Below are 26444 nucleotides of genomic sequence, written 5' to 3'. Positions count from 1 at the left end.
CTAAATGGGAGATACTAAGGGAAAGAAGGACCCACTATCCCCATGAGTGTTAGATAGTAATGATAAATATATTTATTTAAATCATTTGTACAAAGAGCGGTGTGTGTTAAAAAAAATAGATACACCAGTTACACAAAATCTGCAAAGCACAAAATAAACATATCTAATTAAACAAACCAACAAACCTGTCAGCTGAACTGAGAGCTAAACAGAAATATATTTGCATATGTAGGCACATGTGCATGAGCACACCAAATGCCAATAGAGAGGGAGAATAATGGACCTTGGGGAATTCCACCTTGGGGCAACTGATGCTTGTCATGATATGCTTGAGTTGGTAGGTAAGGTGACTTGATAGGTAAGCATCAGGGCCTTGAATGGAAGTTGGAAGCATACTGACAGCCAATGAAAAAGCAATAAAACTGGCTGACTGTGTTTGCAATAATAATATGCCTTCTGCTTTTCGGATACCAACACTGACTGTTCTGTAATCTAATCTCCTTAGTAACGTATACTTTTCACAACACAACCATTTGTTTTCTGTCCTCTATGAGGCAACAAAGCAAAAGCACTTCAGCAATTTATGGTTCGCAGGTGATAAGCTATACCCTTCAAGTTATTCCTCCCTGACTTATCAGAACAAGACTCTGCAGCACCCTGGGTCAAGTAGTTTCACTATTCTCTTAATTATTTGCATTTACAAATCAAAAGCCTTCTGAAATTCACCAAACCTATGTTATGGGTAGTTGCTATAACTGCTTTAGAAACTTTTTTAGAAGATCAGCAGAGGGGAGGCCTTAACAAGGCAGATACTCTTCAGAGTAAGCTACATGTAATGCTTTCTATGAACTAATTAATAATATGCATGCCTACAATACCTAAATCATTCATATCCCATGTTCTTCCATATGTCCATCACTAATTCTTCCGGCAATGGCAGCGGATGTGAATCAATCTTTTTCTTGATAATTATTAGGTAGCTAGGAGTGATCTTCCTCTGACAGGTGCTTAAAACACTCCTTAATAGTTAAGTCTTTGCTCCACAATGGTGCAATGCTGCCCTCAGGTGAGAAGTTTTTCCCATGGTGCACGCACACACAGGCACTTCAGAAGATGTAATTAGAGAACATGCCATAAGGATGTTGTCCTGATCAGAGAAGATTGCTGAACAACCCACTGCTGACAAACCATCTCACCAAGGGACTTTTGGAGTCTAGCACTTGCTGGAAGATTACTCCTAGACCAGAGGAAGTTCATGGAACAGAGGCAGAATGGCAATGTAGGCTTTATTGGATGTTTTAGCTATGTTTACAGTCATGTCTTGGATTCTGAGGCAGCATAACAATCCTTTGTGCTCATGTCATGCCTGCATCACAAGGTAAGGTTTTTCTTTTCTTTTTTTACAAGAAGGTATGTTAGCATTCTTCTTTGTGTCAACATAGCTATGAAAACCATGCTTTGCATTCTAGTGCACACTTAGTCTTCATATTTCACCCAGTGTTTTCCAAATAAAACTTGCATGTTTTTAACAGGAATCAATTCACACATGGTATCAGTGCAGCATTGTCTCCTGCTAAAACATACCTGTTTAAATCAGACAGTATTTCTAGAGTAGGGGAGAGGGTAAGTATTATACTGTATAAAGGTAAAGGGGACCCCTGACCATTAGGTCCAGTCGTGGCCGACTCTGGGGTTGCGGCACTCATCTCGCTTTATTGGCCGAGGGAGCCGGCGTACAGCTTCCAGGTCATGTGGCCAGCATGACTAAGCTGCTTCTGGCAAAGCAGAGCAGCACACTGAAACGCCATTTACCTTCCCGCCGGAGCGGTACCTATATATCTACTTGCACTTTGATGTGCTTTCGAACTGCTAGGTTGGCAGGAGCAGGGACCGAGCAATGGGAGCTCACGCCATTGCGGGGATTCGAACCGCCAACCTTCTGATTGGCAAGTCCTAGGCTCTGTGGTTTAACCCACAGCACCACCCGCGTCCCTATTATACTGTATCAGTTGTGCAAATTGGTAGTCAACCAGAAGAAAGGTGTTGAAGACAGGGTTAGGGTGGGAAGTAGTACCACAGATTTACAGAAGGAAATGCGAATTGTCATGCACGTAATCAGGCATTACACCAGACAGTTTATGTTGCCAGAAGCCTACCAGAAGTTCAAAAAATCCTTCCAACTGAAGATATGACCATTGTCATTTATAGGAAAGGAATATGTGCTATTGTATTACACTCGGGTAAGGGAGGACACAATAAATGAAGAGAGGGAAGAGTAACAGAATCCAATAACTCGGCATGATTTAGAAATCGCATAACCTGGAATTATGACTTTTTGTCAGGAACGAGGTAGGTAGGAGATGTGAAGCCAATGGAAGACAGGCCTTGCAGTATGTGATGGCAAGGTAGGGGAGAAAGAGGAAGAAAAGCAATCCTAGACTGCTGCTGTCACCATCAACCACAAATCTTTTACCACTCAAAACCCTGGTGGCACTTGGCTTGACCGTGTGTTGGATATTCTGAACTCTGACATGAGCTTGCTGGATGACCATATACATGGTTCTCTTTCTATCACATTTATCTATCAAATGGATATAACAATACCACCTATCATAAGTTTTCCCCGCTCCCACAATAATGAAGTACAGGCAGTATTGGAGTATTAAGATAAAAATATGTATTAAGTCAAGCCTTCAATCTCATGAAAAGTAAGACATTTACAAGTCTTAGAAAATATCATATGCAATCTTCTCCCCCAAAAAAACTGAATGCTGTGTTGCACCAACTATCTTGAGTGTCCCATAGCAATGGTACTTGCCTACCCACTCAGTATTACTTAAATATACCTCTGTATATTGAAAGGATTTGGGAACCTTAAGTTAATGGATAGAAGGGGGGCAGAGAGAGATGGTTCCTAGTCTCTCTATTTTGTTAATCCAAAAACCAAGTACAGCGGTACCTCGGGTTATATACGCTTCAGGTTACATACGCTTCAGGTTACAGACTCCGCTAACCCAGAAATAGTGCCTCGGGTTAAGAACTTTGCTTCAGGATGAGAACAGAAATCGTGCTCCGGCAGCGCGGCGGCAGCAGGAGGCCCCATTAGCTAAAGGGGTACTTCAGGTTAAGAACAGTTTCAGGTTAAGAACGGACCTCCGGAATGAATTAAGAGAGGGGAAAATAGTGGAAGTGAACAGCTGGCTTCGCAAATGGTGTAAACAGGAACGGTTTGGATTCTTAGATCACGGACTGCAGTTTCTTGAAGATGGACTTCTGGCAAGTGATGGGCTGCACCTCACAACGGTTGGGAGAAATGTTTTTGCCAAAAATCTCAGAAACCTCATCAGGAGGGCTTTAAACTGACTAATGTGGGGGAGGGAGACAGTGCTCCTGAAGGTAGGAGTCTATCAATTAATGAAGATGATCATCCAAATGTCATAGACCAAATGGAGCAAACAGCACGCGGACCTAGTGGTGGGAGGAAAAAATCCTTAAATAAGAGACACGGGGGAATGATTAATGGACTTCAATGTCTCTACACTAATGCGCAAAGCATGGGAAATAAACAAGATGAGCTTGAGCTCTTGGTACAGCAAACTAAATATGACATAATAGGCATCACTGAAACCTGGTGGGATAAGTCCCACGATTGGAATGTAATAATGGGGGGATACAATCTATTTCAGAGAAACAGACCAGACAAGAAAGGAGGAGGAGTGGCGTTATATGTCAGGGATGTGTATACCTGTGAAGAGATCCAAGATTTAGAACCTCAAAGCCAAAGTGAGAGCATTTGGGTCAAAATTAAGGGAGAGAAGAATAACAGAGACCTCATTGTGGGAGTTTACTATAGATCCCCAAGCCAAACGGAGGACATAGATGATGCCTTCCTGGAACAGATGGCCAAGCATGCAAAAGGAAGGGAGATAGTAGTAATGGGGGACTTCAATTACCCGGATATTTGTTGGACGTCAAACTCAGCCAAGAGCATAAGGTCAAACAGATTCCTCACTGGCCTTGCAGACAACTTCATTGTCCAGAAAGTGGGAGAAGCAACAAGAGGAACAGCCATTTTAGATCTGGTCCTAACCAATGTTGATGACCTGGTTAGTGGGGTAGATGTGGAAGGATCATTAGGCGCGAGTGATCATGCTCTTCTGAAGTTTACTATACAGCGGAAAGGAGCAGCCAAGCATACTAGGACTCAATTTCTTGACTTTAAGAAAGCCGACTTCATAAAACTTAGGGAAGTGCTGGGTGAGATCCCATGGACAGCAATACTAAAAGGAAAGGGAGTTCATGATGGCTGGGAGTTTGTTAAGAGGGAGATAGTAAAAGCACAACGACAGGCAATACCAATGAGACGGAAACGTGGAAGGTGCCTAAAGAAGCCAGGGTGGCTATCTAAAGAACTTTTAACTGAATTAAGATTAAAAAAGGATGTGTACAAAAAATGGAAAAGGGGGGAAACCACCAAAGAGGAATTCAAACAAATAGCCAGCACGTGTAGACACAAAGTCAGAAAAGCTAAAGCACAGAATGAACTCAGGCTTGCTAGAGAGGTTAAAAGCAACAAAAAAGGCTTTTATGGGTATGTTCGTAGCAAAAGGAAGAACAAAGAAACAGTGGGGTCACTCAGAGGAGAAGATGGTGAAATGCAAACAGGGGACACAGAAAGGGCTGAACTCCTCAATGCCTTCTTTGCCTCAGTCTTCTCCGATAAAGAAAACAATGCCCGACCTGAAGAATTTGGAGCAAATGATTCAGCAAAGGAAACACAGCCCAGAATAACTAAGGAGATAGTACAAGAATATTTGGCTAGTTTAGATGTATTCAAGTCTCCAGGGCCAGATGAACTGCATCCAAGAGTATTAAAAGAACTGGCAGATGTGATCTCAGAACCACTGGCAGTCATCTTTGAGAATTCCTGGAGAACAGGCGAAGTCCCGGCAGACTGGAGGAGGGCAAATGTTGTCCCTATTTTCAAAAAGGGGAAAAGAGAGGACCCAAATAATTACCGCCCAGTCAGTCTGACATCAATAGCAGGGAAGATTCTGGAGCAGATCATTAAGCAAACAGTCTGTGAGCACCTAGAAAGGAATGCTGTGATCACCAATAGTCAGCATGGATTTCTGAAAAATAAGTCATGTCAGACTAACCTGATCTCGTTTTTTGACAGAATTACAAGCCTGGTAGATGAAGGGAACGCAGTGGATGTAGCCTACCTTGATTTCAGCAAGGCATTTGACAAGGTGCCCCATGATATTCTTGTAAAGAAGCTGGTAAAATGCGGTCTTGACTATGCTACCACTCAGTGGATTTGTAACTGGCTGACTGACCGAACCCAAAGGGTGCTCATCAATGGTTCCTCTTCATCCTGGAGAAGAGTGACTAGTGGGGTGCCACAGGGTTCTGTCTTGGGCCCGGTCTTATTCAACATCTTTATCAACGACTTGGATGATGGACTCAAGGGCATCCTGATCAAATTTGCAGATGACACCAAACTGGGAGGGGTGGCTAACACCCCAGAGGACAGGATCACACTTCAAAACGACCTTGACAGATTAGAGAACTGGGCAAAAACAAACAAGATGAATTTTAACAGGGAGAAATGTAAAGTATTGCACTTGGGCAAAAAAAATGAGAGGCACAAATACAAGATGGGTGACACCTGGCTTGAGAGCAGTACATGTGAAAAGGATCTAGGAGTCTTGGTTGACCACAAACTTGACATGAGCCAACAGTGTGACGCGGCAGCTAAAAAAGCCAATGCAATTCTGGGCTGCATCAATAGGAGTATAGCATCTAGATCAAGGGAAGTAATAGTGCCACTGTATTCTGCTCTGGTCAGACCACACCTGGAGTACTGTGTCCAGTTCTGGGCACCACAATTCAAGAAGGACACTGACAAACTGGAACGTGTCCAGAGGAGGGCAACCAAAATGGTCAAAGGCCTGGAAATGATGCCTTATGAGGAACGGCTAAGGGAGCTGGGCATGTTTAGCCTGGAGAAGAGGAGGTTAAGGGGTGATATGATAGCCATGTTCAAATATATAAAAGGATGTCACATAGAGGAGGGAGAAAGGTTGTTTTCTGCTGCTCCAGAGAAGCGGACACGGAGCAATGGATCCAAACTACAAGAAAGAAGATTCCACCTAAACATTAGGAAGAACTTCCTGACAGTAAGAGCTGTTCGACAGTGGAATTTGCTGCCAAGGAGTGTGGTGGAGTCTCCCACTTTGGAGGTCTTTAAGCAGAGGCTTGACAACCATATGTCAGGAGTGCTCTGATGGTGTTTCCTGCTTGGCAGGGGGTTGGACTCGATGGCCCTTGTGGTCTCTTCCAACTCTATGATTCTATGATTCTATGATTCTATGATTCTATGATTCTAAGTACTTAACCCGAGGTACCACTGTATCTTGTTTATTCACTTACTTTATTTTGATGAAACCATCGTGGGAGGAAAGGCTTTGAGGGTGTAAGGGGTTTACTGCCCATCGGTCAAAGTCTGATCCATTCATTAGCCAATATTCCCACAAGTCCCTACTCTTTTACAAATGATTATAGTATACTATCCTAGTCATACCGTTACTACTTAGACACCAAAGCAGGCATAGGCAAACTCAGCCCTCCAAATGTTTTGGGACTACAACTCCCATCATCCCTAGCAAACAGGACTAGTGGTCAGGGATGATGGGAGTTGTAGTCCCAAAACACCTGGAGGGCCGAGTTTGCCCATGCCTGCACTAAGGCCATGAGAAGATCTTGCCCAGTCAGAACTTTTTCTCCCAAAGGCCAGTAAAATGCCTTGCTTTAGGCTAAAAGAAAACCTCTCTTTTCAAGAAGTCTGATGAAGATTCCTAGCTTCCTGACGGGTGCACAAAAATGCAGAATGGCTGTGTTTCTTTCCTGGCACCACCCTGCATTCTAAATGGCCCCATGCCTCTCTGCTGCCCCTTAGCAAAAGTCAGAATGTGACTGCGCTGCTCCTTAGGGGGTGGAAATGTGAACCCGTCTGGCAAGGAACTTGTCTGGTGAGGGTTAACGTAGAACTCTTTCAACCTGTATTTGCTTACCTCTGCCTGTATTGTATATCCTCCTGCTTCCCTTGCTCCAGCAGCCTTCTTATTTCCGCTTCCCTCAAGCACACAGTCACCAGGCTGGAATGCTTCCAAGGACAACAGCAGGTTGTCTCTCCATCCCCACCCTTCTGGAGAATGTACCTGCCTGGGCAAAGGTCAGCGTATGCTACGAGCCTATCAGACACGGCACCTGGGCTAGGACAGGCGGAGGAAGGAGGTGGGACTTGCACCTGTTGCTTGACAGGTAGACGCAGGCAGGGAGGGAAGGAGATAGATTTTAATTTTATCCTCGGGCCACAACCTGAAAATTGTCCCATCCGTCAAGTATAATAGCAGGAGAAGACGACACCAGCATCCTGGCAAGTCCGAGAGCTTAGGCAAAAGAAACAAGACTTGCTACAGCATCTTCTGTGAAGAATCAGCTTTAGGTGAGTGAAGCTGATGTCCCTTCCAGCAATTACCTGGTTGTCTCCACTACATACTATCATCTTCCCTTTCAGTCAAGGCTTGGCGTGGGAAGCTCTTCAAATTCCCCATGTACACACTGCTCGTCCCTTGTTAGCCTACAACTATCTTTAGAGGCATTCCTGAGGGATTGGTGTGCTGCCTTGTGCTCAGATACCTTCAGGATAGGAGGATGTGTGGAAAGGAGACGGGGTCTTTCCTCAAAGCTGCTCTTCCTCAGATCACCAGCACCACCATTATTTTAACTTCATTTAATAATGGCTTCCTAGGAAACATCTGTTGCAACTGTGAAACTGCTAGCAGATTTGCAGAGCTAAGCAGAGTCTGGTACGGTTTCATATTGGATGGGGGACTGTGTGTTGAGACAGAGACTCTGTTGCATTGCAGAGGGTTGGACTAGATGATCCTCAGGGTCCCTTCAAACTCTACCATTCTAATACAACATGATCTCAAAGTGCCTGGAAGCATTCTGCTATGTCTGCCCTTGTTCAGTAGCCCCATAAACTTAGCTGTGATTCTTGCATAGCAGAGGGCTGGACTAGATGACTGTGGGGGGTCCCTTCCAACTCAACAATTCTACGGTTCTAAAAGCAGGAAGGGATGAGAAGGAGTGTGAGAGGTCCTTTCCCATATGGGTTAATGCTGAATAGCTAACAATCCAAGATGGCTGTAATCCCTTCCTGGCAGCAGGCAATCCAGCAAAACACAGCAAGCAGTGTGTTAGAAGCCATCGTGTGCCAACAGCAGCACAGATCCCAGGCAAGTACCGCTCAGAGCACACAGCTGCTCTTTCGCCTGCTTGGCATATAAGTGACGTGGATGGAACCATGGACTTGGATGCCTCTGCCCATGGATCCACAGGGTACAATCAGTTGTTCCTCCAGGAGTTCAAACTTCACACACAGGTAGAATGGAAAGGCTTGTGTGGTGCACGCAGAGGGTGGGGGAATGTATTCAACTCCTCCTGGCCTTCCTACAAGTCACTGAGCTTTGATTTCTGCATCAATGCAGCCTCAGCTGGCAACGTGCCCTGAAGAAGCCTGTTCTCCTTATGATTTTAACAGTGATCTCATGCTCTGTCAGGCTTGGCCTGACACGGTCAGGCTGTGTCTGGATCAGGCCCCTCCCCTCTCTGACCACCTGGTTCTGCCAAGGCAAGTCTCAAGTAGCCACTGATCTAGATGTTAAGCAATTGGCCAGAATAAAGGGGATCTGTTACAAGAGGAGCAGGGATTTTTAGCTGTCCCCTTAGTTCCCTGTAATGTAGTAGTGCTTTTACTGAACATCTTCCAGATCTCTTAACTGACGCAGCAACAAGAGTTTAAACTGGCTTTTAAAGATAGCCTGGACCCATGCATGTTTAAAAGTTTACTCACAAAGCAACTCCTACTGACTTCTAAGTAAGTGTGCATATGATTGCAGCCTTAGATAGTGGTGGATTTTAACAGTAAGATGCTCGTATGATTAGACCTCACTTCGCTTTGACCCATGAGCCACATTTCCTGCGTATGCTCAGTCCTGATACCTGACTGATATCTCCAAAGTGCAGTTATCTTTAGTGCTGAGCTGAAACAGGGTAGTGGTGCATTTTGTGGAGATCTCTGGCCCCTCTGATACGATGCCTTGCTTTTTCATCCATTTTTTACATTCCTCGGCAAAAGGGGATGAATAAACTGTAAGAAGGTGGATGCCGGAGGAAGAGTGTGCATGCCTCTGTTGCCAAAGCAACAGGGCAAACGTTCCCTCAGGCTGGGATGCACATGCGAAGTGCCTCCCATTGAAAGGAATGCAATGCAGAGACAAGATATGCAGGTGTCATTTCTCTGGACTGCATTGCTTCCAATGGGATGCGCATCTCAAGGCGAGAGAGTTTCTCCCCCTTACACCAGTGGCGGTACAGGGAAACCATATTTGTGAAAAGGCCCTTTGAAAAAGGATAAAAGAGGATGAAGGTAAGGGATTCTATTTATTGTGAAAACTTTCAAGTGGCAGCTTTTACAGTGAAAAATCGTAATGAAAATGCATCATAGCATTGTGTTGCTCTACTTTTAGCATATCCTCCTACCAGTGTTTGGCATTTCCCCACCACAGACGTGTAATGGTAAGAGAGTAAGATGGTGCTTTATTGTGCAAGATGCTTTAAACTCTGCCAGCTTAGACAGTGGGATGCAAAGCTCCCTCTCCACAAGGGCTGTCTTCAGTCATTCACATTGCTGTATACAGTCGTACCTTGGGTTACAGAGGCTTCAGTTTGCGTGTTTTCGGGTTACAGACACGCCGAAACCCGGAAGTACCGAAACAGGTTACTTCCGGGTTTCGGCGCTCATACATGCACAAAAGTGCTAAATCGTGCTTTGCGCATGCGCAGAAGCGCCAAATTGCAACCCGCACATGTGCAGACATGGCGCTGCGGGTTGCGAACGCTGCAGGTTGCGAACGTGCCTCCCGCACGGATCGCACTCGCGACCCGAGCGTCCACTGTACTCTATAGCAGGAGAGGGGAACTTCAGGCCCAGGCACCAAACGCAGCCTTGGGACTCTCCCTAAGCTACACCGCACATGGGTCCTACCCCCACACCTTCCTTTTGTGCTTTTGCTTGGCTGGACTGTGCCCTAGGCCTATCTTGATTGATTTTGTTTGTCTGGATGGGAGATAGAGAGATGTGTGTACATGTGGAATGAGGCCTACTCATATGTGGAATGAGGCCTACTTATTTGTCGTTCTGTCCACTCTTTAAAAAAATTCCATTTACAGTCATACCTCGGGTTACAGACGCTTCAGGTTGCATGATTTCGGGATGCACACTGCGCCGAACCCGGAAGTACCGAAATGGGTTACTTCCGGGTTTCAGTGCTTGCACATGCGCAGAAGAGCAAGATCGTGCTTTGCACATGCACAGAAGTGCCTAATTGCAACCTGCGCTTGTGCAGACGCGGTGCTGCGGATTGCGGACGCGGCGAGTTGCAAACGTGCTTCCCACACGGATCACGTTTGCAACCTGAGCGTCCACTGTATAGACTGCTTTACTATCCAAAGCACCTTGAAGAAGTTTACATACAGAATAAGTACTGTTAAACCATATTGAATGATTCACATTAAAAAACCCATAAAAATATACATATCCTAAAAAAGTAATACGCCTTTGGCCCCACCTACTTTTGCTTCTGATCTTGCCCACCTCTGGCTTGCGGCCCTCAGGCTGTAAAGGGTTCCTTATCCTGCTCTGTAACAGGAATTGGGAGCCTGTGGATCTCGCTATTTCCATCAGTCTTGTGGGATGTCGCGAGTTGTAGCGCAACATCCTGAGAGCCACCGGCTCCCCACTCCTGCTATAAAGTCACAAATGGTACTATACTATACAGTACGTAAAATACAGGTCAGTCCTAGGCAAAAGGTAGACAGCAAGAAGCTGAGTGGCTTTGAGAAGATTAAGGGGCAGCATGCAGATTTAGCAAGCACTGCCTTTACTTATGAAAATGACTCTGTTTTCCGTTCTGTTCCTGCCATTTTCAATATCTGTCTAAACAAAGTTTGTAGCTGTAGAGGCTGCAAAGATATTCCAAGGTCGCCTTGGCAGGGATGCACTTGCTTGGGACAGTAGCATTTCTGTCTGTTAAGTATGGGAATACTTAACAGCCATTTCCTGGAGATTCCCTGGAGGGAGACGTCAGGAGCACTGACGGACGAAGGTGGGGGCATGGGGAGTGGTCCTCCCCAGGTGCTATGCCGAGGGGGGTGACATCGCGGCCACCCCCACCCCCCTGGGACGCTCGGCGCTCACTGCGCACCCCCGAGACGTGTGCTGCCTGCCACGCACCCCGCGGGTGGCGCTTTATGCCCCCGGACGCGTGCCAGCCACACCCCCAAATGTACACCGCTCCTGGTGCCACAGCAGGTAGCTCCACCACTGGTCAGGAGAGCAAGGTGTTTACGTGTGGTTACATGTAGAGACAACTGACAAATGGTTTGCATCTGAGCGGGGGGGGGGGAACTTACTACACAGAAGGTCCTAGCACCCCATCCAGGTCTCCGTTCTTCCTAGACAAAGGCTTGCGTCTCAAGGGTTAAGGCAGCCTTGACGCAAGGATCTATTGTTCAACAAGCCGGAGAGCCAGTTGGTGACAAGAGGCAGATGCTGATGAGGAACCATGTGAGGCTGGTGCTGTGAATGGGGCTTTATTACTGTGTGGGATCCCTGCCCTCTGCCACTATCCTTGCTGCCAGCACCAGAGGCGAGCACAGCTCAGCTGAGGGATGTTGTGGCGATCTGATCCAGGAGCCCTAATGCAGCTAAGCTTTGACGGACAAGGCAGGTACTTGTACAAGACAGGTGCACCATAGCACCAGGGGCAAGCTTGCTGAGGGGACATCCAAGACTGCAGTACCAGTGAATGGAATCTATTAGAATTCCTGGAGGGGGGTGCTGCTTATGAGGGCCCATTGACCCATCCCCATTAGGGCTGCCATATGTCCAAATTTTTCCAGACATTACTGGGATTTCAAAGGCAGATTTGACATCTGGGGGGAATTTCCAAAAGGCGGCGCTTTGTCCTGGATCTTAGGCAAGTCGATTTGGGGGTCTTTAGTGTGTCCTGGTTTTTCCTTTTTGAAATATGGCAACCCTAATCCTCATTGGAAGTGGGATGTCATTGCAAAGGCCCCCATGTGGAAGATCACTTCAAAGAAGGATCTTTTATCAGCCCTCTGGAAGATGGAGTCTCATTTTAAGTATCCACTGGGAAGAAGCTTTATTGCAGGGGTAGCTTTAATGAGGTCCATCAATTTAGCCCTTGTGGTCAGATGCTGAAAATTTCTGAAGATTGCTAGCTTCTACTATTTATTCGTTATGCTGAATACCCTGAGCATCTAAGGAACCAGCTATTTTTGCACATATTGCACATATTTTGCAAGAAGATATGCCTTTTGTTTTTTAAAAAATTGTGCCTTTATTTCACAGAATGATCTCCAACTCTAGTATTATACAAAATACCACCTTTCCCTCTTTTGTTATCCAAAACATTCTTGATTTTTGTTGATAAGAAGTTCTAACCTAACTACTTACAACTTTCCAGCTGCCTACTCTGCATACTGTAGTCCTACATTCATAAGCTGTCATGTGAAAGGTATTGCATATTTCTGCTTACTTTGGTTGCTTTTTTCTGCACATAAACCAGGCCTGCTATCTTCCACTAAGATTCATGAGGTAGGCAGAATTTGTATAGGAGCAATGCTGGTATTTGGGGGCTACTTTGATTTGTCTTGCTTAATAATCTCTAGCAACTGATTTGCTTTTCTAGGTGTTAAGTGTGCAGAAGCAATATTTATCTTTCTTGAATGGTAGCAGGGTAGGATACATGACGAAGGTATTCTTCCCCATGCCACTCCCACAACTTTGCTCCTAAGCAACCTTGTGGTTGCAGTCTTGTAACTACTTACCCAGGAGTAAGCGCAGATGAACTAAATATGCATAGACTTTTACTGCAAATTTTAGCTGCTACTGACCTCTTTACTCTCTTCTTGCAATCATTTGCAGTTGTGTTGGCACACTACAAAAATCTAACTTCTCATTGTGGGTTTGCCCCTGGGTTTTATTTTTGCTGACTCTTTTGAAGCTTTTGACTTTGTGCTGTTGTTTTATCTGCTTTTTTATGTTGTGATTTTGCCTGCAGTTTTAAATTACTTGCTTCCCGTGGATATTGTGAACAGCTTTGAAAAACCACAATGGCTGAAGATTGTTTTGAAAATCAGTTTATTAACAATCATCTTGAACCATTTGCATCATCTATAAATGTTGCTACTTTGCCTCACATTCTCTCCGGAGTGCTAATGAACTAAAAACCCACAGACAAAGTAGGATATGATGATTTAAAAATCATATGTGAAACCCAGCTCTCTCTTTGCCTCTTCAGGCCCAAATCTCCTTAGCCATCAGTGCTACTTCTCAGGCATACAGGCTTTACTTTCTTGAATCACTGGTGGTCATTACTTCTTTGGATTACATTAGGCGTGCTATTGTACTAACGAACTTTCCTGCACTGCTGTGAAAAGCTATAAGGATGTTACTGTTCGGAAAGTGAACCCCTCTAAATCCCTTAATCTATTTCTAGATAGCAAAGTGAATCAACAATATACAGTAGTATCTCGGGTTAAGAACTTACTTCATTCTGGAGGTCCGTACTTAACCTGAAACTGTTCTTAACCTGAAGCACCACTTTAGCTAATGGAGCCTCCCGCTGCCGCCACGCCGCCACCACGCAATTTCTGTTCTCATCCTGAAGCAAAGTTCTTAACCCGAGGTACTATTTCTGGGTTAGCGGAATCTGTAACCTGAAGCACCACTGTGGTACCTCAGGTTACATACGCTTCAGGTTACAGACGCTTCAGGTTACAGACTCCACTAACCCAGAAATATTACCTCGGGTTAAGAAATTTGCTTCAGGATGAGAACAGAAATTGCGTGGCGGCGGCGTGGCAGAAGTGGGAGGCTCCATTAGCTAAAGTGGTGCTTCAGGTTAAGAACAGTTTCAGGTTAAGAACGGACCTCCAGAACGAATTAAGTTCTTAACCCGAGGTACCACTGTACAACTTTTAAAAGATTTCAGTACAATCTTGTGCTGCTCTGCTATAATAGACCTGATAAGAAAGACCCTGTATGGGAACTTTTTCTGCCCTTTTAAGATCAAAAGTGTTTAGGTTGTGTCTATGTTTGCAAGCATATGTATGCAGACTTGCACGGGTTGGGGTTTTTTTGCCAAGTCTTTGACGTGGCTGAAAGAAAGCCTAGTTTTTCCCCTGTTTCCAGCTACCTCCTGCCTTTGGAAACCTGCTAGAGAGGGACTGTGAGCAACATCTTGGGAGAGGTGAATGGAGGAGCAAGGCAAAACTGTCAAGATCCCTTGTTATTTTTGGTATTGCTGGGAGGCGTAATGTTGCTAATGCAATCTTGCTGTATTTATAGTACAGTGGTACCTTGGGTTACATATGCTTCAGGTTACATACACTTCAGGTTACAGACTCCGCTAACCCAAAAATAGTGCTTCAGGTTAAGAACTTTGCTTCAAGATGAGAACAGAAATCATGCTCCGGCGGCACGGCAGCAACAGGAGGCCCCATTAGCTAAAGTGGTGCTTCAGGTTAAGAACAGTTTCAGGTTAAGTACGGACCTCCAGAACGAATTAAGTACTTAAATCGAGGTACCACTGTACTGAAATGTTTTGTACAGTGTTTTGTATGTTCTTAGATTTGCAGTTATGCTGTTGTTTATTATGCTATTATAGAATTATTCTTACGACGGTTGATTTTCAGGTGTGGTTCATTTTTATTTCTTGTAAAATGGTTCTTTTGTGGAAAGGCAGCATACAAATAAAATGATTGTTGTTGTGATTTTAGCAGTTCTGGATTTAATGCAAGGCCATCTTTGGCCCCGATCCAGAGAGTTGTTCATAACCAGGTGTTGCATGCAACTATAAAAATGACGTAATAGCTAAATGCGCTGGACCAAGAAAGCAGATATGTACCCATGTTCAGCAGCACCCAGTGCTGATCAATACACATTTAAAGTGGATTTCTCCATTTGCTATTTCTCTCCACACACAATAGGACCCTGTGCAGGTTTCTGTACATGCGAAACAGCAAGAATAGTCCTAAAACAGATTAAGTGTAGCTAACACATGAGAGAGCTGCATATTTGTCTAGACTATCTGGAAGCAGTCTTCTGACAGTTATTTAATATTGACTGGAAAGTTCTGAACAGTCTTGGATAAGGTGTTTTGTTTTTTCATTGCTTCTGTGACACTAATATGACTGGAGGATGTCTCCAATGATAAAAGCATATGATATCGTGTATATTTTAAATATGAAAAAATAAACTAAAGGAAGAAATCACAAAACTTGGATTTCTGCTTTGGCTACTCACCCTTTACCATTATCTAATGAAAGAACTGCCCAATTCTGTTTATTTTTCCATCTCTCATCTTCGTGCCATAAGCAAAGCTGGGTGCAATACCCAATTGCCTCACTCCAGCACAGATGTTAGCACAGAGAATAGAACTCAGAATCCTGAGGAATAACAGCATTTATCTTTTTCAAAATGATTCTAAGCACTGTGAAGAGAACATTGTCCTGAAGATGGGTGTGCAGCACATGGTAAAATCAATAAAGGCTGAGGCAGAGATGAGAACCGCATTTCCTGTATAGTTTTGGAGCTTCTCTATGACAGAATGATTTGGATTCTGCAAAACGAGAAAAATCTGCCCAAATGGTTGGTTTGTTTTCATATGGATAATTCAAGTGCAAATTACAATTTACTTATGAAAGCAGAATTCTGCTTTTCTTGGCATGCGGAGCTAGGGTTGGGAAAGTGCAGAATTTTTATTTATTTTCCTAAGGCATGGACAGGGCTGTTGCCCTGCCCGTAAAAAGCAGGTTTTACTTGCATGGACATTAGCTGACCCCAGAGGGAGTGGCGTTTTCCTTATGACTCTTTTTTCTTTGGAACTCCGGGAGTGGAATTTCAAGGGAAAGGAGGTGGATCCCTCCCCTCTCTAGAGGCAATCTTCATTTCGTAACCTTTTGTCGTCATTTCTTTTTTCAGATATGTGCCAGGATCCCCGTGAGTTTGGAAGCAAATGAGCTACGTACAAGGCTGAAGCAGCTTTTCACTTTGGGCTTCAAGAGAGAGGAGTCCTACATTCCTCCTGTGCTGCGCTTCCAACAGCATACAGTAATACGCGGGCTGCAGGCTTTTGGCTCTGGCACTGCTGCCTCACATAGGAAGAAAAAGTGAAGGGTGCTGCCCTCTCCTGCTGGGAAATGTCACACCCATCCAGGCTCGCCAGCTGAAGCGGCAGCTCCATCTGCAGGACCCACCTTTATGTAGGAGCCAATCCAGTGTCCAGCATGCCTGAATTAGAGCCGCTGGGTGTGCCCAGACCCCCAGCCAACGCCAGCCGGATCCAGAGGAATATCCTGGAGGAACATGTGGAGCTATGGTGGTTCCAGGAGCCCAGAAAGTCATTTGTCTGCTATGGGGTAGCTGTGGCTCTGATCCTTGCCTGTGGAGTAGGTGGCATTGCACTGCTCTATAGTACAAGCAGCCGCTCTGGGGAATGGAGGCTGGCAGTGGGCACAACACTCTGCCTACTGGCACTCTTGGTCTTACTGAAGCAGCTGCTGAGCTCAGCCATCCAGGACATGAATTGCATTCGCAGCCGAGAGCAAGTTGCGCTCCTGAAGAGTGGCGGTGCCTCGGACTGTGCGGTGCTGCTCGTGACAGCCCTGGTGCTGCTGGTGTGTGGCACAGTCCTCACTGTGCTTTCCACCACCAGCGTTGGCAGCAACCCAACTGCCCAACGCCCCCTTGCCAGCATGTTTGTCAGTGGCATTGTGCTCACAGCCTCTGGAGCGATCATCCTGCTCAGCCTGCTGCTCTATTTGATGTGGACTTCTTGTTGCTCAGCTGTACCTCCGAACCGGGACGCTGGGGACAACAGCACCCTCTTCACCATCTCGGGACGCATCTCGGCCGACCGGCGGCTCGCTCCTACCTCTAGCACAGCAAATCTTATTTAACCCTCAAGTAAACGCCTAGTGGCTGCCGCCGCCTTTGACCACAGGGTTGAACTCTCAATATTGGACTGGCATTTGCACTTTACGACAACCAGCCTGGCGCAGATGCGTCTTCCTGTGCTGCACTCAGCAATGTGCCGGAATTTCTGCTGCAGAGCTCTTCTGCCGAGATAGCGGCCTGGGCTTGTTGGCCAGAGACCACAACACATAAAGATGTTTTCGCTACTGAGTGCTGGGAGATAAAGGTGTGGAAATAGTCAACGTTCCAAAGAAAGGCTTTTCTAGCACAACAGTGAAAATGGTACTAGAGGCTGTTCAATTTGGATAGAGTGTTCGTTTCACTAATTAGTTTCCCCAACATTTCTGAAGTGGCACCAGGCATTACCCCAACCTTTTTCTTTTTTAAAAAAATTATTTATATTGATTTTCCCAACTTCTTAATGTTTATCTTTGAAGCCCCAAAGTCTACTTACTTTTACAAAAATGAATGATGCAATTATACGGAAATGGAATTTGGTGCCCAAACCTTGTTTTTGTGTGATGTGATTGTCATTATCATGGAATGCATACAGTTCTGTTTTGAATGGATAGTTACATGGAGGCTGAGGGATAACTAAGCTGCATGGAGCATATATCCTAACAGTTTTATTGTCCTCGCCAGAACAGTGAAGACAGTGGCAGGCACGCACACACACACACACACACACACACACACACACACGCACCCTTACTACCCAGCACTGGCACCTGATAGCAGGATACATGGATGGGAATAACATTTCCTGGCTTGAATGCCCCTGGATACTCAGGGTTAGAAACAAGACTATGGAAATTGATACCAGGAATGTATGTGCATGTATACAAGACGAGCATCAATGTATGGGTGGCGAATACAGCTGGCGTTGGGGGACTTAGTTCATAGAGTATGAGAAATTAATAACTACTTTGTTTACTCAAGAGACCTCTCTGTAAGGGAAATCATCAAAGCTAACAGCCAAGTAGGCTTGCTCTGTCTGTCAGTTTCTATCTAGAGCACCTTCCCAAAAGGTCTTGAAGTAGACTCAAATGTGGATACAAAAAATCAGTGGGTACAATTTATTTTGTGAACACAATTTTGCCCAACTGAGTTTCCCCACACTAGTGTAACCATATCTCTTTAGCTTGAATCAATTCTTAACTTGAGGTAACCCCCAAGCCCTGATTTATAAAGGAGCCCAGAATCCACAGCCTCTGCCCTGAATGAGTTGATGCTCAACAGGCAGAGCAAGGGCAGTATTTGCAACAGCTGATATAATTTTTTTAAAGGGCCAGGATCACTGAAAGGCTTACAATAGAAGCAGAAGCATGGCAATGTCTCCCATGATATACTACAGCAAGGCAGAAGGCTACACCTTCACAGTTTGCCCTTATACCAAACACAAACCATACAACTGTATGCCATCAGTATGCAAATTGGAGAATCTAGGTATTCTGTACAAAGAAACTCCAGATTGTGCACTCAACAGTAAATAATACAAATTAGGAACAAGTTAATGTTTCCTTTTCCAATCCAAATACAAAATCTCACGTTTCTTTTACAGGAGATGTAAGGAAATGAGATATGTGAAATGTTATGGTGGTAGTGGGGTCACCCACAGAGGAAATGAGCTGCAAGAGATTTAACTTATACAAGTCTCAAGTAGTCCTTTATTATTATTCTACTGCAGTACGATACATTTGTCTCATCTATTAATGCCTCTGTCAGCTCTCCCAGTGCTGTATCTAGGGAATAATGATGATGCTTGGGTCAGTCTCCCTCCCCCTTTTAAATCTCATTTGATCATGTGTGCACTGAAAACCAATGTGAAATAAAGTATAGAAATTGTAGTGGGTTTGTTGCTAGGAGTGTGGGCTACATGCAGTTATTCACCAAACTGGTTCAAGGCCCAAACTTAAAAGTGCACCTATTACTCAGGTCCAGGTGCTGTCATAGCAGATTTCTTTAGGATACCTTAGTGAATAATATGTTGGCATCCCAAACAGACCATGTTCCCATGTTCCCATGACCCCTGCCCTACCAGCCCCCACACTATAAGTGCCATCTAAGTTGTGTTCACATGTCCTCAAAGAAACCATCTGTGATTAAACCTTAAGGTAAAAGCCCACAAGTCCAAGGCTTCAAAGTCATATTCCCGTTCTTTATATCGCACAAAGTAAGGTGAAAGCCAAGGACACAACACTTTTTCATGCTCCAAGGATTAGGCGTGGCTTTGATATAAGGCTGTGGATTTACTGCAAAAACTCAGTAAAATATATGCCACAGTATATCCTTCAAGATTTTTCCAACATGGCAAAAACCTCTATGCTTACTTAGAAATAATCTCACTGGGATTTACTTCTGAGTAAATATGCAAAAAGATGCACACATTGTCTCTCTTTGTGAAAAGTTAGTAGGCAATTTGAGACTTGCACTTTTCTACTGTGTACAAACCAGCTCCAAGTCACATGGCTTGAGAATGTACAACAAAATGGCTATTTATTCAATTTTATTAATATCAAAAGCATATACTGAAGAAATGTTAACAGCTCCTTAAGAACAAAGTAATGCACAATGGGGTACCCTTGACCCTGGCTACTCATGAGGCATGATGGCATTCAGCAGAGAGGTACCTGCACTCCTCTTCACACCTTCAACAGTTACCTATTTCTTAGAATACGGATGGGGAACCTGTGACTCTCCAGATTCTGTTGGATGGATACTCCAAACATCCCTGACCATTGGCCATGCTAACTGGGGCTGATGGGAGTTGGAGTCCAAACCACCTCTGCAGGACCACAGGTTCCCCAACCTTGCTCCAGGAAAGGGGAGGGCACAGAAGAAAAGAGGAAGGAAGTCAAGCTACAACAACTCCAAAAGACAAAGGCAAGAAGCCCAGTTGGTGACTGCAACAGCTTTGAAGCACTCTGGGCCACTGCTCTTTGAACAATGCCATAGTATCTGTAAAACTAATGGAGCGCAGGGAGGCTCAGGGGCCTAGCATAGGTGCAGGATGTTGAGGCTGATAAAATTCCTTCCTGTTTAATCAGAGGATAACTAGATGTAACAGGAACTAGATTTGCAGGCAGCATATGATCCCTTTACTCTTTAGGTTTTGGTCTTCTTTCCCCAAAAAAGACATGTCTAGTCAACTTTCCCAAGCACAGAGCTATCAAAGGATATCTACAGCATAGCTTGGTCAAAAAGGGGGTGATCTGCAGGAACAATCTTGGCCTTGTGTTAAAAGACAGCAGAAAGGCCACCTTCCAATATGTGTGCCTGCAGAAGGTGATATTGGGCTCTACATCTTCAAGTGCATCTTCAAGACTAGTCATTTGTGCATCCTTGGGCATGAATGTGGAAAGTCAGGGAACTGGATGACTACTTTACTACCAAAATGAACAGCAGGAAGATTAGACAGTAGCTCACCAACCACGGATCTCGGTGCCAACTAAATGTGCATATAGCCATTCATAGGTGACATCTGCATGGATCTTAAGACATGGGCCTTGAGCTGTGTGCCTATAAAAAGCTTGGAATACAATATTCCTGGTCTCAGCACCTCCACGTTTGCTTATGGAGCCAGTGACAGTTGTCAAGCCCTAGCAAAGATAGCATATTTAGTAGGCATTGAGTAAGGAACATGTATGCAAGGAGAATTATTGAATTTCTACAATTCCATGGGTGCTCAGGGATTATGCAAGCGCATTAAATGCTTGTGAGAAGATGTATGTGAAAGCACATCCACATTTCCACAAACTACACACTGAATGCACATTACTGTTAAAATTACACTAGAAGCTATGTTGTTTGTTCACATTGCCCCTTCTCAAAAAAATTCAATCTGATGGCAAGGCACAATAGTTCCTGGTCCACGCAACAGCAGGTGAAGAAAGTGGAATGTTATAAGCCTAGTCTTTGTACATATAATGGTAGGACCGAGACCTCCTCAGCACTAACCCTGATGCCTGAATTTGAATTATCAGATTAAAAAAGGGAAAAAAGGAGAGAGAAAAAAGGAATAGCTGGTCTACTGCTCATTGAATGAAGGACCAAGCCTGCTGATGCATCTACAAAATTTGCCATGACCACAATGTCAGAGAAAGTAGGAATGTCGGTTCCAAATAAAAGTCTGGCCACCTGTTCCCATGGGTCCTTCGACTGAGATCTGCATTGAAGCAGCAGACTCCAGAGGTCTGAACAAAGACAAGATCATAGTAATTGTGTGAATGCAATGCATGGTTTAAAGGTACATGTAAGATATTGATCTACTGCCGTTATTCTCAAGTCAGGCTCTAACAATAGCAAGAAGACTTCAGCAATGCATATTCATCTGAGTGTAACAGCATTTCTTACCCAGGATCTGATCTCGGGTCTAGTAAAGGCTGAAGCCCATCTCAATATCTAGTTAACACAATAGTGCCAGTTTCCAGAAAGATGCTCAGAATTTCAGAATTAGGCACTTGATTCATACCTTAATGAGCTATAGCACACTACCGTATAGGTAAAAGACATGAGTGTTTCCATCTTCCCTCACTAAAATGAGGTTATTACCATCAATGGCCAGGACTCTGGGTCTTCCCATCTGACCCTGGCCACTGAACACAACCTTCCCAGTATTATCATATGGCGAGAACTGTATCACTTTGAACTGATCAATCACAAAAATGTTCCTGTCTTCATCAACACAGATGCTGAATGGCTTGGCCAGCAGTGAAGTTGAGGGCTTAAGCACATTCAGAACAACCCCAGACTTCTCCATGACCACAATTTGTTTCTTAATGAAGTCTGAGACAACAAATTCCTCCCAGCTATTTACAGCAATGAACAGGAATTTTCCCCCATGATAGTTGTCTGGCTGGACTCTACCTACACATGCCCCAGATGGGCTATACAATGAGATGGAACAGAGAGTTCCTTCACTAACAGCCACATAAGAGTCTCCATATGAAGCAAGGGGATAGGACGATTCAGAGCCCCTCAGCTGCAGTTTACGCAGGAATAATCCATCAAGATTCAAGAAAAAAAGATGAGTTTCTGAGGAACAGGCCAGGATCTTTCCACACACAGAGATGCCACAGAAGACAGAATTAGATGCAGGCAAAGGAATCACCCCCTCAAAGTGGCCACAGGAGCTATATTGCTTTATCTCAGCATTTGCCTGATCCAAAAGGACGACTTGACCACTGTGAGGCACAACAGCAATCCCAGTGATATTAGGCTTTTGTTTGGTGAGGGATGGATCTAGCGCAAAGCTGAAAGCATACCCTGCTCTTCTGCTCCAGCCAATGGAGGAAAAAGAGCTTTTAAAGTAGGAGTCAGATTCACTTGTGAGGGAGTCTTCATCTGAATCAGAAGGAGTGCCCATAACCTCCCCACTCTCCTCGCCCAGAGACGTCAATGACTCACTGCCCAGCTCCAACTGCTGCGCATTTCTTGTGGGTTGCTCCCCAGGAAAGACAAGACTGAAAATTGATGCTTCAGAAAGTTGCTGCGGTTCATCCCAGGCAATGGTTAATTCTGGAATCTGACTTTGGAGTTGTGGCAGTCTGTGCGCCTGAAGCTCCTCAACTCTAGTCCTGATCATTCCTTCCAGGTGAAGGATCTCAGAGTCCTTCCCAACACATAGAATATGCTGAGAAAACTCTTGAGTGTTCATTGCTTTGTCCTTCTGACTCTGCAGCTCCTTCCGTGCTAAACAAAAACGCTCCAGCTGCTCTGTTAGGAAGGCATTCAGTTTTGCCAAAGCACAGTCCTTCTGGGCAAAGATGTAAGTAGTGATATCTTCCACATACTTGCAGATCTTCTCCTTGACACGTTCACTCTCTACTTTTAGTTTGTCCATTGCCTCCTCCACAGCTTTCTCTTGTTCAGAGATGCAGGTAATTGTTCCCTGCAAGCTCTTGATCAACTGCTCTACAGAAGGTCGTTTCCGCTGGACTGCACTGGACATGGAAACCACTTTGTGCTGGAAATGGTCCAGCATGCGACAATCCCTGCAGATGGACATGCTGCAGGTATCACAGAAGAAGCGGAGCGCCTCCTGTGGGTGATCTTGGCACCACAGTTCCTGTAAAAATCTTACCTCGGTGTCATAATGCCCTGCAAGGAACTCTTCCAGGTTCACCACCCTATGGTGCAGAGTGAGGCGGGAGCAGCAGTGGCCCTGGGAACATATTTGGCACAAGAAATCCTTGCAATCCAGGCAACGGGCAGTGGCAGCCACAACCTTCTGAGCACTAGAGCAGACTGTGCACTCTAGGTCCTTGCTGCGCTTCATCTGGAACAGTTCCAAGAGGCCATTAATGAAGAAATTGGTCTTCAGCCCCACAGAACCTCCAGGAGCTTCCAACTGCAGACGGCACTCAGGACAATGTATGGTCCCATTTTCTACCAAGGGCTCTAGGCATTTTTGGCAGTAGGTATGCAGGCATGGCAAGATTTTGGGCACCACATACAGGTCATAGCAGATTTTGCAAGTCAAAAAATCTTCCCGAATCAAATCCTGCAGTGACGTGGAACTCTGAGTCACCATGATCTTGTCTGGTCGGTCTACAAACAGAACAAGAGACAATCAGCATGGCCCAACTGGGTCTTGCACCAGCTATGAAGCGGAGGTAGGTGGGTTTAGAAGTTGTGTCAATAAACCTAGCAAGCTCTTTGCCTACTAATTCCAAGAGAGCCACACCAGACCTGTTGAAAGGGAGGTGGAAATGTAACTCAAGACTACAACCCTATGCACTCAGCTAGAAAATAAGTCCTGCTGGATGGAGCTTACTTCTGAACAGATATAGATAGGACTGCAGTCAGTAATATAAATAAGGATTTGTGATTAGGGAGCCAGGAACTGCCCCCAAAGGAACTGGAAATAAAATTACCGCCTTCAGTGCTGTAGCACAAGGGAACTGGAGAAGGGACTGGAGAGAATAACATTTGGTCAAACATAAGCAAGCAGAGATGGGCTACTGGTATATTACACATTTTGTGCACCAGTGTAGAACTTCAGTCTAGGAAAAAGCATGAAAGCCATGCATAGATTACAACAATGGAACCAGAAAAAAATATGGGTGGGGGGTGCAGGGAGAGAACTTTGCCCCATGTTAGACCTCTGAAAGGGAAATAATGGGGAAGAGCCCTAGTTCAGTGGCTGGGCAGTTGCTGTCATGGACTTCAAAGACGCTCAAACTCAGGATGAAAGGGAGAAACGAGCTAAGAGGAAGACACGTTTTGCAAACCCTTACCATGCTCAATTCTCACCCAGAAACCTATGTCCCCACTGTGGATGTGTGAATCCAGGATTGGCCTCCACAGTCACTTACGGACTCACTGTTAAGACCATGTTCATGGAAGACAATCTTACTCGGCTATGAGTGATCACTGAATAATAAGAGGAGCTCTGTATACAGAATGTCCAAAATTCAAACCCTGTCCTATCCAGATAGGGCTGGAGTGGGGAGGGGGATTGTTACCAGTCAGTGCAGAAGATCTTGTGATAGATGGAACAATGGTCTGACATTAAATGCACCGAACCTAAGGAACATCCTCTGAAATATGTGATATGGATTTTGATGGGAGTTAAGTTTCAAGCAATCATACTTAGGATTACAGGCTTAATTTCCAGCTTGTGTTTTCGGTCTAATTTCCAAGTGCTGGCATAAGTGTGTGTGGAGTTCTTTTAGTAGAGAATAACGAAAAACCTATTTAACTTGCCCTACAGAAATGTGCCAGGGAATTGGCTCAGCAAGCGAGCCGGTCGAGATCGGGGAAATTGCAAAGCACCAGCGCGAGGAGACGCTTCGGCAAGCTCGAGAGCTTGAGGACGGAGCACCGGGCAGTTAGCGGGAAACCACCCGCTTGTGGCCCGATCCTTTTCCTTCTATCCCTTTCGGGTTCTTTTGCGGGCGCCTCTCTCTCATTCCCCAGCCTCCCCCCCCCCCCGCCCCACCCAAGGCAGTCACTCACTTGCAGGCGCTTCAAGCGCAAAATTCCAGAACACGGCAGGCACCTTCCTCTAAGCGGGCAGTCTCTCGACCGGGCGCGAGCGATTTCCGCCTCGCGGCGTCATTTCCGGAAGGCGCTCTACCTCGCTCATCTTGGTAGCAGAGCCGCCTCCTCTCCGGTTTCCTGTTTGAGTTAAGAGGCTCCATTTTGCACTGTTGAATCAGCGCGACTGGCTGCGAGGAGTCACGCCTCTCGGGCGCGTGGAGGGGGAGTTCGCTCTGCTAGTGTCCCGGCATTTTAAAGACTAGCAAATTTATTACGGCAAAGTTCGGTAACAAGTAGAAACATAGGAAGCTGCCGTGTACAAAACCAGACATTTGGTCCACCTAATTCAGTGCTTATTTGGGGTTTTTTTTCATTGGCGGCTCGTGGTTCTTCAAAGTTTTAGGAGCAGTTTCCCCCAGCCCTACTCGGGATTCAGCTGATACCTTTTGAATGCAAAACCTGTACTCTGCCAGTGAACTGTTACTCCTCTCCCCCTTATGGCAGGAAGTTAGAAAAATGAAGCGTCATTATCAGAAAAATGGGGTGGGCTTATGCTGACCATACATCTGGCTTAACAGTCTTTTGTTTACAGTCTTTTGAAAGAGGCCTGTGTTTGAAGGACTATTCAGTCCAAGCCTTTTAAATATAAAGAATATGAGAAGGGAGAACAGGGAACTTAGAAGTTGCCCATAAGTAGTAAACACAAGCTTGATCACGTGATCAGACTTTACGCCACAGTGGTGAGATATATTTTATTTTCATTTATAGTAGCAATTTCTTCATGTGTGCCTGTATATACTTCATTAGTATATACAATTCTGTGTCCCATTTTTCAGAGCCTGCTATCATTAGGTTGAGTGAGGATGCTACGCCAGTCAGCAGTTTCCAGAGAGTAGAGTAGTGGCACCAAGTTGTTAAGAGAATAGCTGTGTGTGTCATGTGGCCAACGGATGACCTGTGCCCTCTAAGCTAGGCTGCTGCCCTCAGGTGTGGTGGAGGATGCTGTCCCATCACCAGTGCTGGAGTAAGGATGTCTATTTATTGAGCATACATCCTGGTTTGTTTGCAAGGAGGTAAGATGATGTTATTTCAAAGCATTACACCACACCTTCCAGTGCATTTTCCCATCACTTTCCTTACCACAAAAAGTCCACTCTTTGGGGGAAGTATGATTTTTGTGCAAGAGCTTCTAATCAACTATAATTGTGCAACCTGAATTTCCCATTAGGTGATTTAATCCCACCTGAAAATAACAACGGGGAACCACTGTCTTGTCTTTTGCTTCAGGCAACAAAACGTCTTGATTGGTCCTACCTCTTTTGACTTT

The 26444-nt window shown here is 45.0% G+C and overlaps 2 protein-coding genes across 9 annotated transcripts; one reads left to right on the top strand and one right to left on the bottom strand.

The window, feature by feature from the left end:
• The first annotated feature begins 1231 nt into the window (after positions 1 to 1231).
• On the top strand, positions 1232 to 18996 carry TMEM125 (transmembrane protein 125). Of its 7 annotated transcripts, none has more exons than XM_082228965.1 (2): positions 1232 to 1378; positions 16142 to 18996. In XM_082228965.1, the coding sequence occupies exon 2, from the start codon at positions 16447 to 16449 to the stop codon at positions 17116 to 17118; it is 672 nt and encodes a 223-aa protein (XP_082085091.1). In that variant the 5' UTR covers positions 1232 to 1378; positions 16142 to 16446; the 3' UTR covers positions 17119 to 18996. The 7 variants fall into 7 exon arrangements, with proteins under 7 accessions (XP_082085091.1, XP_082085092.1, XP_082085096.1 ...); XM_082228966.1 differs by lacking the exon at positions 1232 to 1378 and adding an exon at positions 7353 to 7510; XM_082228970.1 differs by lacking the exon at positions 1232 to 1378 and adding an exon at positions 9329 to 9499.
• Positions 18997 to 21149: 2153 nt separating this feature from the next.
• On the bottom strand, positions 21150 to 25835 carry LOC309535602 (E3 ubiquitin-protein ligase TRIM56-like). Of its 2 annotated transcripts, none has more exons than XM_082228840.1 (2): positions 25137 to 25835; positions 21150 to 23683 (listed from the first exon to the last, which is right to left on the bottom strand). In XM_082228840.1, exons 1-2 carry the CDS (start codon positions 25276 to 25278, stop codon positions 21615 to 21617), a joined length of 2211 nt encoding a protein of 736 aa, XP_082084966.1. In that variant the 5' UTR covers positions 25279 to 25835; the 3' UTR covers positions 21150 to 21614. The 2 variants fall into 2 exon arrangements, with proteins under 2 accessions (XP_082084966.1, XP_082084967.1); XM_082228841.1 differs by lacking the exon at positions 25137 to 25835 and adding an exon at positions 25094 to 25118.
• Positions 25836 to 26444: the final 609 nt, after the last annotated feature.

The sequence above is a fragment of the Podarcis vaucheri genome (assembly GCF_965113315.1).
Source record: "Podarcis vaucheri genome assembly, chromosome: 6".
NCBI lineage: Eukaryota > Metazoa > Chordata > Lepidosauria > Squamata > Lacertidae > Podarcis > Podarcis vaucheri.
This window is presented reverse-complemented; position numbering and strand designations above follow the sequence as displayed.